The 12,230-nt window shown below is 49.6% G+C and overlaps 2 protein-coding genes across 4 annotated transcripts; one reads left to right on the forward strand and one right to left on the reverse strand.

Moving 5' to 3' along the window:
* Positions 1-92: 92 nt before the first annotated feature.
* CUNH1orf54 (chromosome unknown C1orf54 homolog) lies at positions 93-8,230 on the reverse strand. 3 transcript variants are annotated; one of them, XM_036234943.1, is made up of 7 exons: positions 6,692-8,230; positions 5,974-6,038; positions 4,391-4,474; positions 3,412-3,470; positions 2,900-3,019; positions 860-961; positions 93-188 (listed from the first exon to the last, which is right to left on the reverse strand). In XM_036234943.1, exons 2-6 carry the CDS (start codon positions 6,017-6,019, stop codon positions 863-865), a joined length of 408 nt encoding a protein of 135 aa, XP_036090836.1. In that variant the 5' UTR covers positions 6,020-6,038; positions 6,692-8,230; the 3' UTR covers positions 93-188; positions 860-862. The 3 variants fall into 3 exon arrangements, with proteins under 3 accessions (XP_036090836.1, XP_036090837.1, XP_036090838.1); XM_036234944.1 differs by having other exon boundaries at positions 6,682-8,230; XM_036234945.1 differs by lacking the exon at positions 6,692-8,230 and adding an exon at positions 6,166-6,185.
* Positions 8,231-8,366: 136 nt separating this feature from the next.
* APH1A (aph-1 homolog A, gamma-secretase subunit) lies at positions 8,367-12,174 on the forward strand. Its single transcript, XM_016122819.2, has 7 exons — positions 8,367-8,706; positions 9,245-9,415; positions 9,586-9,659; positions 9,873-9,995; positions 10,152-10,279; positions 10,690-10,813; positions 11,138-12,174. The coding sequence occupies exons 1-7, from the start codon at positions 8,594-8,596 to the stop codon at positions 11,200-11,202; spliced, it is 798 nt and encodes a 265-aa protein (XP_015978305.1). The 5' UTR covers positions 8,367-8,593; the 3' UTR covers positions 11,203-12,174.
* The last annotated feature ends 56 nt before the right edge of the window (positions 12,175-12,230 follow it).

The raw sequence follows: 12,230 nt of genomic DNA on the forward strand, positions 1-12,230 counted from the left end.
TGTCATCTAACTTCCTTTCTAAGCTACCCTCTCACCCCCATATCCTAGTGCTGTCTTTCGAGTTGTGGCTTTAGAACAGACCCTCATGAAGGAGTATAGAGTAACCAGGTTATCTCATTTATTTATTTTATATTCCAATTTCCTGTTCCCAAATCCCCACCCAAAGAGTCATAGCAGCCTTTTCTCTCCTAAAAAGACAAAGAGAGGAAAAACAACGACAAGTCAGGGTCAGGGACTCAGGAAACCCCTCCGTGCCCCCACCCTTGAAAACTCCTCAGGTTGCATCCTCCGAACTAGATTTCTTGGGAGATGTGTCTCCTCCCCTCTTCGCTCCTTCCTTCTGCTAAATCTCTTCATGCCCCACAGTTATTTAGAATCCCAACTTAAATCCTTCCCTTAGGTTTCTATCCCCTCCTCCCACCCCCCATCTCTCCCCTGACTACATTAGGAAACCGACCTCACCCGGACTTCTGCCTCTGAACTTTGCCTCTTGACTCTGCCCAGTTGTAGGGCCATTCCCATTTTGCCCTCTGGCACCTGCCCTGCCTTAAACCACTGCCAGGCTGGAACTGGCTTTGAGTCTTCCAGGTAGACTGGAAAACGAGGGGTTTCTCCTCCATTCCACCTGCTTCTGCTCAGGTCCTGAAACCCTCCCAGTTCAGAAAAAGTAAACGACTCTTATACATTAGTCTCTGCCTCGACACCTCCTAAACCTCCTCACAGGCAGATAAGATTTTTCTAAATGTGATCCCTCTTCTTTTAAGCAGCTGAGCGAGAGCTGACCATGCTGAAAACACTAGCCAGAGAGAGTGGTAAAAATTGCTTCACAAACTCCCCAGAGGCCAGTGGCTACACTCACCTTCTATATGAAATACATACACCCCTGAACAAGGGCCCAGGACAAGAGGGGGTAAACAGGACTCTGCAGACAGGATATAGCATCGTTCACATCTGGACTCTGCTGAAATATAGAAATCCCCCCACAGCAGGCCAGTATCACCCTTCCGATCACCCTCCTCCCCCCTACGACAGGATAGCCATCTCTTTACACCAACTTTCGTCTTCCTTTCCTCTGAACTTGGAGAAAGATCCAGCCTTCCTCCCCGGCACTATAAGGAGTCCTACTGCTGTGCCTTTCAACCATTCCTGACCTCACTAGGGAAACCCCACCCAATTCGGCATGTATTTTTCATCTGCTGTGTTCATGACACTCCTCCAATCTGTGTTCATGTATATTTGGGGTGCACATTGGCCCTGCTGTCCTTGCTAACTGTTGTTTCTATTTTTTCAGTGTCAGATTCCACAAATGGTTGGCCCATACTCTTCCTCACAATGTACCCCCTATGCCACCAAATCCTGCTTTTGCTCCAACCACTCGTTTAAAACTGTTATTTTATTTTATTTTTTGGTAGGGGGGAGGTTACTAATGACCTTCTTCTTGGCCTGTTAGTAGCTTTTGATTGACTATATTAAGCTTTCTCTTCTAGACTCTATATGATACAAACTTGGCTACCTGCCTACGTCTCCAACCCACTCTCCTCCACTTCCTTGGTTGATTTCCCTTTCTCCTTCTACTAGTTACAGGCACAGGGTTTGGCCTTTTGGTCTTCCATGTGTACTGGCTCTACTGCACTCATCAACGTTCGTAACTCTGACTTTGCAATTAGAATGGTAGCCCTGGCCAACCTCCCCTTCCTTCAGCATCGCCTCATAGGGCTGTGACCAGAAATTCAGGTTGGGTAATACTAAACCACTTTAATCTCCCACACTTCCCATTTTGGTCAATCACTTCCCCAGACATCCACATTTAAACTCATAAATTATTTTAAGTCTTTCCTCATTCAGTGCTCATATGAAATTATCACTGAAACTATTTTCTTCAAAATATCTATTTTCTCCTCTTGATTCAAAATGCCCTAGAACAGGTCTTTAAAAATTTGTTTTGGGAATGATGCAAATCTCATGTACCTGTCTCCATTCCATTGCATCCTGCATACTACTAGACAAATAGGTTTTCTAAAACACCACTTTCATTGTATCTTTACCTCTCTGAAGAACTTACTAGGCTCCCTATTTCTTATACATCCAAACTTCAGCCTGACTCTTCAGACTCTATAATTTTGCCCTGGCTTCCCACATGTGAAATTTCCAAGCAAATATTAGGAGCCTAATATTTTAAATTTATTATTAAATTTTATTTTTTTCTTAATTTCCCACCGTTCCTTTCCATCTACACTCTCCTTCGATCATAGCTCATCCACGAAACATGCCACGTGTGCTCTATCCCCCTTGTCTACGCAGGATTTTCACTCTTGGGCTAATTATTCTTCCATCTAATTGCTTTCGTCCTTTCATAACACACTGCCAATCATCAAAGTGTATCTCAAGCACGATCACCTATGTTTTCCAGACGACTCCTGGACGGATCTTTTTCCTTCCACTACCTACAGCACTTGTCCAGGTCATATGTGCTCACATTTGTATGTCATTTAACACTGTTACAAAGATTTTCATTTTGTTCTAAATGTTTCATCAATGTAAACTTGAGTTTTATAAATACTTTGCAGTAACGACGCCACAGATTTCGTTTTCAGCAGCAGCAGCAGCATCCTTGGCAGTGTCAGGCAAGGGTTACGTGCACATTAAGTACTATTGAACTGCAATTTAACTGCAGCAAATCTTCCCAGTATTCTGCATACAGGGTTAGCAGTAAACCTCCATGAAAGAAGTGATGGCCAAGCTGAGATGAACACCTGCGTTGCAATACTAGTTATTTGGTTCCCCCATCCACTGAAGCCTGGTACTCCAGTCCTCCCTCTGCTTCATGTCACCAGCCCTGGGAGCTATCCAGGGTAAGAGATGTCACATCTCCCTGCCCCTTTATTCCCAATTAACTCACCGGTTCCATCGGTTCCATCGTTACCGCTTTCACTGTTACGGATGTCTGATAGTCTGCACTTTCTGTTTCAGGACTAATGGTAGTCTCTTCTGCTTCCACTACCTTCTCATCCGACTTCTTCTGCCCTCATTAGGATTAGGAAACAGAGTTATTATCGCCTCCATCCAACATCCTTATAAATTCTCTAGAATTCTCTTCTTCACCCGCCCCCCCAACAGTCCCCCACTATACTCACTCAGGGACCCCCCCTTACATCTGCATGGATTATGTACCCATCCCACCCACCAATCCCCTTGATCAACAACTACCCACTGCCCCCTCAGTGTCTCAGCAAACCTACTGGATTCTGGTTTCATCCTCCTCCACAGCTGTGGTGAACGGGTTTGTTTGAGGGCCACTACCTAGTTTTACTTCACTTAACTCATTTTCGTTCTTGCTAATCACTTACATTACAACACTGCCCAGTTTCTTTTTAACCATTCTCTATCCCGATCCTCTTTGATGTCACTCACCCGCTTGTCCTCTAACTCAAACATGTGGTAATCGACAGTGAAACTTTCGCCAAAGTAATCTGGAGAGGAGAAACAGCAGCAGTTACAAACGAGAAAGGCGCTACCAGGTCTAGACACAAGGAGAGGAAGCGATCGCTCAGAACACTTCAGCATGCTCAAGGTGTAAACTTTACAGGTATAATCTACTCCTAATGAACTTCCACGTGAAAAATGTTTGTGGGCAGTGGTCATCTCCATTGTCTATTGTTCCTCGGAGGGTGAGTACAATGACCTCCAGGCCTGCCCCTCGGGGGTCTTCCTTCTTTCAAGGCAAGGACAAACCAAGCAATGAAGACTATGCTTCTAGAAGGACCAGTGTTTCAAGGACTTGCTCCCACAGTTTTTCTCTCCACAGAATCAGGAAAGAGTGACAAGGGACTGCCACCAAATCCTAAGAAGCAAAGTCCACCAAAAGAGCCCACACGAGCTGCCGCCACCACCTACAAGAATCTCCAGCATCATGACTACACCGAGTACACCTTCTTAGACCTGAACTTGACCTCTGAAAGCTGAGGTTGCCTCAGCTCTCTTCTGGCCGAGAGTCACCTGCCACTGGGAGCTCATTTTAAAGGTTACCCTCGGGTCGTCTTCGCTGCATTCTTCACTGTGAAAATAAAGCCCACTGGAGTCACACACACACACACACACACACACACACACACACACACAGAGTTCATGAATGTGTATGCATTTATATTTTCAATCTAATATCTAAAATAATTCACAAATTTGGAAGTTTTCAGATCGTTTCAACCAGTTGCCAAAGAACGGAAAATCACTAGCTTGAGAAATAACATCACGAGCCTTGATAATCTTTGCTTATCGCTAAATTTATTTGTGACCCAGCTGCTCCACTGCAAAGGTAAAGGCAAAGTTGCAGAACTAAAGATCCCCTACCTCTCGCAGTCCTGCTAAAAGGCTGAGCCTTGTATGTACTCACCATAACTGGGGGTGACTGTGTAATAATAGACCACCTGATAATAATCATCCTCTTCCAGTCCTTCTTCATCCTCATAATTTTGTCCTATGGGGATAAGGGCTAGAGGTCAAGGGGCATCTGGAACTCCTTAGCAACAGAACAACCCCTGAGGCTGACCTCAACTCTGTCAGTTGCCTTTCTCTCTGCCTCTCCTCCAAGGACCAGGCTATCTCCCTGTCTCCGCACCCCTAAACCCTGCTCAGTCTTCTGGGCACCACATCTGTGATGTGGCCTGTTACTCTGTGCCCTTTCAATCCAGAAGTCCCCAGGACAGAAAACAGGTCCCTTCACATACTGCAAACCCAAAACAAGAACTAAACCTAAAAATGTAGGAAGCAGAGAGAGACCAGAAATTACAAACTCCAAATCTACTATTCGGTGTGCTCTGGACCAGCGGTCCCCAACCTTTTTGGCACCGGGGACCGGGTGCTCCTATGAGAACCTAATGCCTGGTGATCCGAGGTGGAGCTGAGGCGGTGATGCTGGAGCTGGGGAGCGGCTGCAGACACAGGTGAAGCCTCACTTGCATGCTCGCCACTCACCTCCTGCTGTGCGGCCCAGTGCCTGATAGGCCACGGGCCAGTACCGGTCCCCGGCCTAGACCATGCTGTATTTATGAGAGCTCTTCTCTTATTAGTGTCTCTCAAATAATACACACACACACACAAACACACAAGAGTGTGTTCTCTGTCTCTGTCTCTCTCAGGCTTTTGGACTTGGGTTTCAATTCCGGTTTAACTGCTGACTAGTAGAATAACTCCGAACAAGCCATTTAACATGTTTTCTTAAAATGAGAGTCGGCTGGACTAAATGACCCATCTGCATTTGTTTTTCTTCATCCCCAGGACTAAAAATACGGGACTTTGACATGATTGGATCGAGAAGGCTAGGCCTCCTGCGGAACACTTCCCCAAGCTCCTTAAATGCTCTCTCTTAACTACAAGCAATGACACAAGAATCTGGAGGAAAAGGAAACAATGAGAGCACCTGGCAGACAAGGAACAAAGGGGGGAAGGAGCCAAGCTACTTTTTGGACCCCGTCCCTCAAGGCAGCCAGTTCTCCACCTCTCTAGAGGTCACCCCCTGCCCCCCCCCCCCACAGTTCTAGATCTTTACTAATACAAGGTTTTCTCTCTAGCCCCTGGGGAAACAAGGCACCCTGACTTCCTTCACTAGTTTCAGACTGAACCACCTTCAAGGACTTTGTTCTTTTTTTCACTCTCACTTGAGTCCCTCTCAATCTTGTTCAGCTCCGTGATGATGGAGAGCTGAGTTCTCTCTCGTTAGGAACTCCCCACGTCCGGGGCTCCATCCGGGGCTCCATCCCCGTCAGAGGCCTCTTCTTTGACAGGACTCTGCTTTCCTCCCCCTTCTCTGGCTCTCCTTTCCAGATCCCTCTCCACCCCCAACCCTGGACTCTGGCACAGATGAGAGTGTGATCATCACTCCCCACTGCGCCCCTCGCCCTCTCCTCGTGTTCTTTTCTCCCATCCATTTATGGTAGTCGACGTGGCCCAAACGCTTAGGGAGAGAAGGGAACTCACCCAGGATAAGTGGCACAGCAAGGATGGCTGCAAAGAGGACTTCCATTCCGGACCCTGCACTATTGCTGTGAACGTAAAAAGAAGGAACTGCAGCGGTTTCCCACCGAACCACCCCGCCTCTGGCCCTCCTCCAAAGCGAGGAGGGAGCTCTGCTCTCAGGGGGTGGAATTTCCCTCCCCTTCACTGACTGACTAGATCAGCAGTCACTACCGGTCTGGTCCTCTGGCCCGGAGCTGCTCAGATAAAGAGGCAAAGTGGGTCTTGAAGGGAACACGTTTGGTGAACCCTGGATTTGACCCATTCGGGATTCCCGCTGCCACTACGGAAATGACAACAAACAAAAACACACCCCCAATTCCCTGGGCTACTAAGGAGCTTCTCGTAGTAAGCTTCTCTCCAGGCTTTCCTTCTCTTCCAGTTCTTGCAAAAAGCTCACCTTCCCTCTTACTGTCCCTAATTTACTATCACCCTCCAGAGTTGCCCTTCTCTCTGAGGACTAATCACAATCCCTTTCTTCACAGTCGACATGTTCTGAGAAGGCACGAGCATTTTCTAGACTGAAAACAGTCCCTCTTCTCTGCCTGTCTAAACTATGAAGTATAGGAACAATATCAACATCATTGTCTGGCTCTCGAAGCACCTGCTACATTGCTACTGATAAAAATCTCTCAGCTAAGGCCAGTTATTTCCTCTCTAGTAAGTACTGACCTCACCTCACCTCTTTCTCCACTTTCTAGGCACCGGATGGAAGAAAGGAGAAAGCAGATGGGCTCTTTCCCTCCTGTAGATGCCACATCTCCTCTCTCGCTTTCAGTCACTTGGCGTATTCCTTTCGTTCCAGCCTATAGGGGTAGAGTTTGTCTTAACCTTTTCTCTGCTTTTATGTTTACCATTTTCATTGACTTCAATTGAGAAACATTTAGTAACACATGTGCTAGGCATGGTGTGCTAGGCCTAGTCTGTTAGGCAATTCAGGGTTCTCAGGCAAGGGAATGAGAAAAGAATACAGTTATTTTTTTTTAAGGGAGTTAATAAATTATCTTTTGATATCTACAGTGAGTCAGGCACAATGTAAGTCCCGTGGAACCACCCGTGAACAAGATAAATTTGGTGCCTGCTCTTATCTGTCAGAAAATGCTGTGGTAACAGCTGAAGATGAATTGAGATAAGTTATCTTATCCCCTAACTCGGCCAGTTTAGGCTCAGAAGCAAGACCCAGAGTCTTGAGCATAGGCCAGGATGCTCCTCTCGACCTTATTGGGAGAGGATTTGCTTGGTGGCTTTCAGTGTAAATCTGTATACTCTACTTCTTCAGCTTCTTTCCAGAATTTCCTGGGGAAAAAAATGGAAAATATTTATGTGGATATACATATATGTGTTAGCACATAAAATACTTCCAAGAAGGAAAGGAGGCACGGTTCTGTTTGAACAACTTCTATAGTTTTTCCATACTTTGATTGCTCTCTCAAAAGCAATATTCCAGATTCCCACACTCTCCCATCCTGGTACCAACCTTTGCGGAAACATCCTTCCTGAGGGCTAACTCATTCCTATGTAAATGAGGGTACTGTACCCTCTTCTCCTACCAGAACTTTCTTGCATTCTAATACATAACCCTTTGCCCCGCCTCCTTCAGTCTGAGAAAAAGACATCATCGAGGTTCATTTTCAGAAAATAAATGGAGGAAGTATGACATAAAAGGAACTGAGTCTCTTGGCCTGGGAGGGGGGTGGGCTCGTGTTCCTTCAACTCCATCGCTCTTGTTGCTTTTAACAAAGTATTTTAACTCTGAATCCCCTCTAACCTCCTTCCCAGTATTGCTCCCCAGGCTCCTCTTCCTTCTCACTGATTCTCTTGTCGTTACAGATGAAGGCTTCATTAGCAGTAATACCTATTGCACGTTTCCTATACTAGCCTGTTCAAAGAGCTCCTACTTTTAAATCCAACCTTCATCTCTTAGGCAGTAGCTCTAGCCCATTTCCTCTCATTCAAGTAAGAACAATACCCGTCCCTATCTCCCCGGAGCCTCTATCCTGTGCTTTCTTCGTATTTGTCCCTTAGGTTCTAACAGGATCTTCCTCCCTCTGCAGCTCTTCAAGAAGAGGCAGGATTGCTACCTCCCTTCTCCACAAAATAACGAAGGGAATCCGCAGCCAAGGCCCAACCGAACCCAGGAACCCGAACCCCGAACCGGCCCATCTCTGGCCAATTCCCTTTAACCGGTTTGAGCCACTCCCAGGGTCGAGGTCCCGGGCTTTGAAGCACGAGACTACAACTCCCAGCAGGCCTGGCGGCCCCGCCCCGCCCCATAGCTCCGCCTCCACCCGCAGCTCCGCCCCCGCCGATTCTCCATTGGCTTTCGGGGTGGGGATTAAATGGGAGGTGGCCACCCGGCTGCGGCCGGGGTTTGTCCCCTTCTCGGCTTCCGTAGAGGAAGTCGCGCGGACCTGTATTTGGGATTTTAGGTGCCCCCCCTTCCCCTTCCCCGGGGTCCGGGGGTGACATTGCACCGCGCCCCTTACGGGGTCGCGTCGCCACCCCACGCGGACTCTCTAGCTGGCGTGCTCCTCCCATTCGCCTCTCTGGGCCAGGCCTCCGCTCCGCCCCCAGCTGCCAAGCAATGGGGGCCGCAGTGTTTTTCGGATGCACTTTTGTCGCTTTCGGCCCGGCTTTTGCGCTTTTCTTGATCACTGTGGCCGGGGACCCGCTTCGTGTCATCATCCTGGTCGCAGGGTGAGTAAGGGTTGGGGAGACGCAGGAGGGCGTAGAAGAGAGATCCGGAAGGGGCTGGAGATACTGGGGCGAGGCTGGCCGCCCGAGTGGGGGGACACAGGTCCGAGGCGAAGATTGGGAAGGGTCGAGGCAGGGGTTCGGGTGACTCGCCCTTTCCCGCAGTTGGTTTCCGCCTTCCAGGGATCGCACAGATTCCTCCTATCCTTCTTCCGGCGACGTCAGAGGAGGCTCAAGGCCAAGTCTCGGGAGGGGGCTGTGGTGACCTCGGGCGGCCCTAAGGGAGGATCCAGGAATGGATACCTGGCTCTACTGTGCTCTGACTCTCAGCGCCCTGAAGACTCTTTAATCAGATTTTATCCCATCCCCCTGCGTCCATACTCCCTTGGTGGAGACAGCGATCTGCCTGCTCTCTGCCCCCCTGTCTTCCAGCCGGAAGTCTAACTTCCACTTTTCATGCTGCAGCCTTGGTTGGTTCCCCTCCTTGATTTCTCCTGCTGCCTCTACCCTTGCCTTCCTGATTGGCCTCGTCTTCCCGCAGGGCATTTTTCTGGCTGGTCTCTCTGCTCTTGGCCTCTGTGGTCTGGTTCATCTTGGTCCATGTGACTGACCCGTCAGATTCCCGGCTCCAGTACGGCCTCCTGATTTTTGGTGCTGCCGTGTCGGTCCTTCTGCAGGAGGTGTTCCGCTTTGCCTACTACAAGCTGCTTAAGTAAGAAGAAGGATGGACTGGGGTGGCGGGGAGAAGGGCCGAGGATTGCACTATGAGAAGTGGGGCAGCCCCCAGGGGGTGGTTTGGAAGAGGGGGCACCGAGGGGGGACGTTGGAGGGAAAGGAGCATTCCTGCCTTTCCTCATGTTTCCCCACCCCACATCACCCCAGGAAGGCAGATGAGGGGTTAGCATCGCTGAGTGAGGACGGAAGATCGCCCATCTCCATCCGCCAGATGGCCTATGGTGAGCTAAGGGACAGGACTGGAGGAGGGTGTTGGCACCTCCTCTCCCCGGGAAGTCTCTAGTGGCTACCTGTTTTCCTTCATGCCTGACTCCCAAGGAGATGCGGCCTGGAGGGAGAGCAGGTGTGGGGGAGCTGTGCGTGGGGCTGGGGAGGATCACTGGTAACCAGGCTGTGCTGATCTCTGACACTGATGAGACCCTCCCTCCCCCCAGTGTCTGGTCTTTCCTTCGGTATCATCAGTGGTGTCTTCTCTGTTATCAATATTTTGGCTGATGCACTTGGGCCAGGTGTGGTTGGGATCCATGGAGACTCACCCTATTACTTCTTGACTTCAGGTAAGATCCACTTTCTATCTTGCCTCGGTGCCCCATCCATCCTTGACCCTGATCTGATTTATTGGCCCTCCCTGGGAGACTGGTCTGGCTCAGCATCTCAGGAGGCGGGGAGAAGGTGAGGGATGTAGCGTCTCCTCCCCATCTCCCTCTCTGCAGCCTTTTTGACGGCAGCCATCATCCTGCTTCACACTTTTTGGGGAGTTGTGTTCTTTGATGCCTGTGAGAGGAGACGGTACTGGACTTTGGGCCTGGTGGTTGGGAGTCACCTTTTGACGTCGGGACTGGTGAGTTGGGGACAGGGGCCTGAGTTAGCAAAGAATTTAATGGCGAACGGGATGAAGGGAAAATATACCCTTACTACTTATTTTAAAACTTATCTTGGGAAGAGATAAAAGGTACGCCTTGAGAGGTCTCTCACCTCAGCATCATTTGGACCACCTGCTCTAGGGAGGAGTTTGAATGGGTTGGTCAAACTGTATGTAGGTGGCTTGAGGCGAGCAGGAGTGTCAGAAACCTCTGAGGGAGTGGAAAGTCACCAGTCCCTTTAACTACAAGATGTTGGGGCTCTGAAAGGACTGGGGGGTTTGAGTGAGACCCCGGGGGCGGGGAAGTTTGGGTCAGAGGCACAAAGAGGCTATGGGGATTAGGCAGAGGGAGAATCTAACCCCTTTTCTACTCTAAACGCCATCCGCAGACATTCCTGAACCCGTGGTACGAGGCCAGCCTGCTGCCTATCTGTGCGGTCACTGTCTCCATGGGGCTCTGGGCCTTCGTCACAGCCGGAGGGTCCCTCCAGAGTATCCAGCGCAGCCTCTCGTGTAAGGACTGACTACCTGGACAGCTCACCTGACAGATCCCACCCGTCTGCCCACTGCCCATGACTGAGTCCAGCCCCAGCCCGGGTCCACTGTTCACCACTCTGTCTCCTCGTCGGTCTATCCCGTCACCTCCAGGGTTTTGCTTTGTCCACTGGTGACCTTTAGGCTTTACCAGGAGCAGCCTGGGTTGAGCCAGTCAGTGATGGCGGGTTTGGATCTGCACTTATCCCCACCCTCTGGGGACCCCCTTGTCATCCAGGACTTCTCATGTGTCAGTGCTCGGCTCTCACCCTGCCCGCGACTCACCTCCCTTCCCCTCTGCAGGCCGCCGGCGGGAGGACAGTCAGGTGATGGTGTATTCTGCCCTGCGCATCCCACCCGAGGATTGAGGGAACCTGGGGGGGACCCCTGTGCCTGGGGTGCTCTCTTGATCTCCTCGGCCTGTATTTCTCCATCTCCAGTTCTGGACAGTGCAGGTTGCCAAGAAAAGGGGCCTAGCTTAGCCGTTGCCATGAAGATGAAATTAATGGCGGCTCAAGGGTAGACGAGCTCTGAGATTCCCAGTACCCCCTCCCCAGACTGGACACCTTGTTCTTTTACTCAGGTCTGAGGGGAGCCATTTTTGGTGTGATAAAGACCCCAAACTGCCTTTTTTTTTTTTTTTTTTTTTTTTTTTGGAGTCGGGGGAGGGAGGAAGTATGTTGGACTTCTCCTAATTTCCTTGGACTATATTTTTCCTCCTCAGATAGCTCCTCATGGCTGGGCTCATATCTATCCACCTTTCCCCGTGGCCCCAGGCCTTGGGGAGAAAGGAAAGGAAGGAATGCATGTTTGGGAACTGGTATTACTGGAAATAATGTTTTATTGACCACCAGCACCCCTCCTCTCCCCAAGGTGAAGTGGAGGGTGCTGCGGGGAGCTAGCCCACTCTAGAGCTGCAGTGCCACTGGAGGGGTCAGTCTACCGTGACATTGCAGGGAAGGAGGGCAGATTTTTTTCTAGTTTTTAATTGGGGGGGGGGGCGGGCGGGGAGGTTTTCTATATACTGTATCATTTTCTGCTGAGGATGGTGTGTCCCATCCTTTTAATCAAGGTGATTGTGATTTTGACTAATAAAAAGGACTTTATAATTGTGGGGGAACTTGGCTTTTAAGGACAGGGATAACATGTTAAGTTGAAATTTCTGCCCTCTCAGGCCTCCGGTACCCCCTTCTTCCTAACCCGATCCCCTCCAAGCCTGGCTTCCATGCAAGGGCAGTAAGTCTGGGCTGCTGGTTTGACATGTCAGAAACTTTAGGTTAAGCATTTTCCAGAACTGGATCTCCCCTTCTAGGATTGCGATAAAAGGAGTTTTAGACCCATGCTTCATTTTTTCTATCGCTTGTCCACCTCTGCCACCTGAGGGATTAAGGAACTT

The sequence above is a fragment of the Rousettus aegyptiacus genome, unplaced genomic scaffold (assembly GCF_014176215.1).
Source record: "Rousettus aegyptiacus isolate mRouAeg1 unplaced genomic scaffold, mRouAeg1.p scaffold_m13_p_17, whole genome shotgun sequence".
NCBI lineage: Eukaryota > Metazoa > Chordata > Mammalia > Chiroptera > Pteropodidae > Rousettus > Rousettus aegyptiacus.

Excerpts from the sequence above, each read along its gene's own strand:
- CUNH1orf54 (XM_036234943.1), bottom strand. The coding sequence starts at position 6,019 with ATGGAAGTCCTCTTTGCAGCCATCCTTGCTGTGCCACTTATCCTGG. Across the intron at positions 4,475-5,973 it reads TGCTGTGCCACTTATCCTGG|GACAAAATTATGAGGATGAA; the intron begins GTGAGTTCCCTT and ends TTATCCCCATAG. Across the intron at positions 962-2,899 it reads CGATGGAACCGATGGAACCG|CAGAGTCCAGATGTGAACGA; the intron begins GTGAGTTAATTG and ends TCTATATTTCAG.
- APH1A (XM_016122819.2), top strand. The coding sequence starts at position 8,594 with ATGGGGGCCGCAGTGTTTTTCGGATGCACTTTTGTCGCTTTCGGCCCG. Across the intron at positions 9,416-9,585 it reads GCCTACTACAAGCTGCTTAA|GAAGGCAGATGAGGGGTTAG; the intron begins GTAAGAAGAAGG and ends ACATCACCCCAG. Across the intron at positions 10,280-10,689 it reads ACCTTTTGACGTCGGGACTG|ACATTCCTGAACCCGTGGTA; the intron begins GTGAGTTGGGGA and ends CGCCATCCGCAG.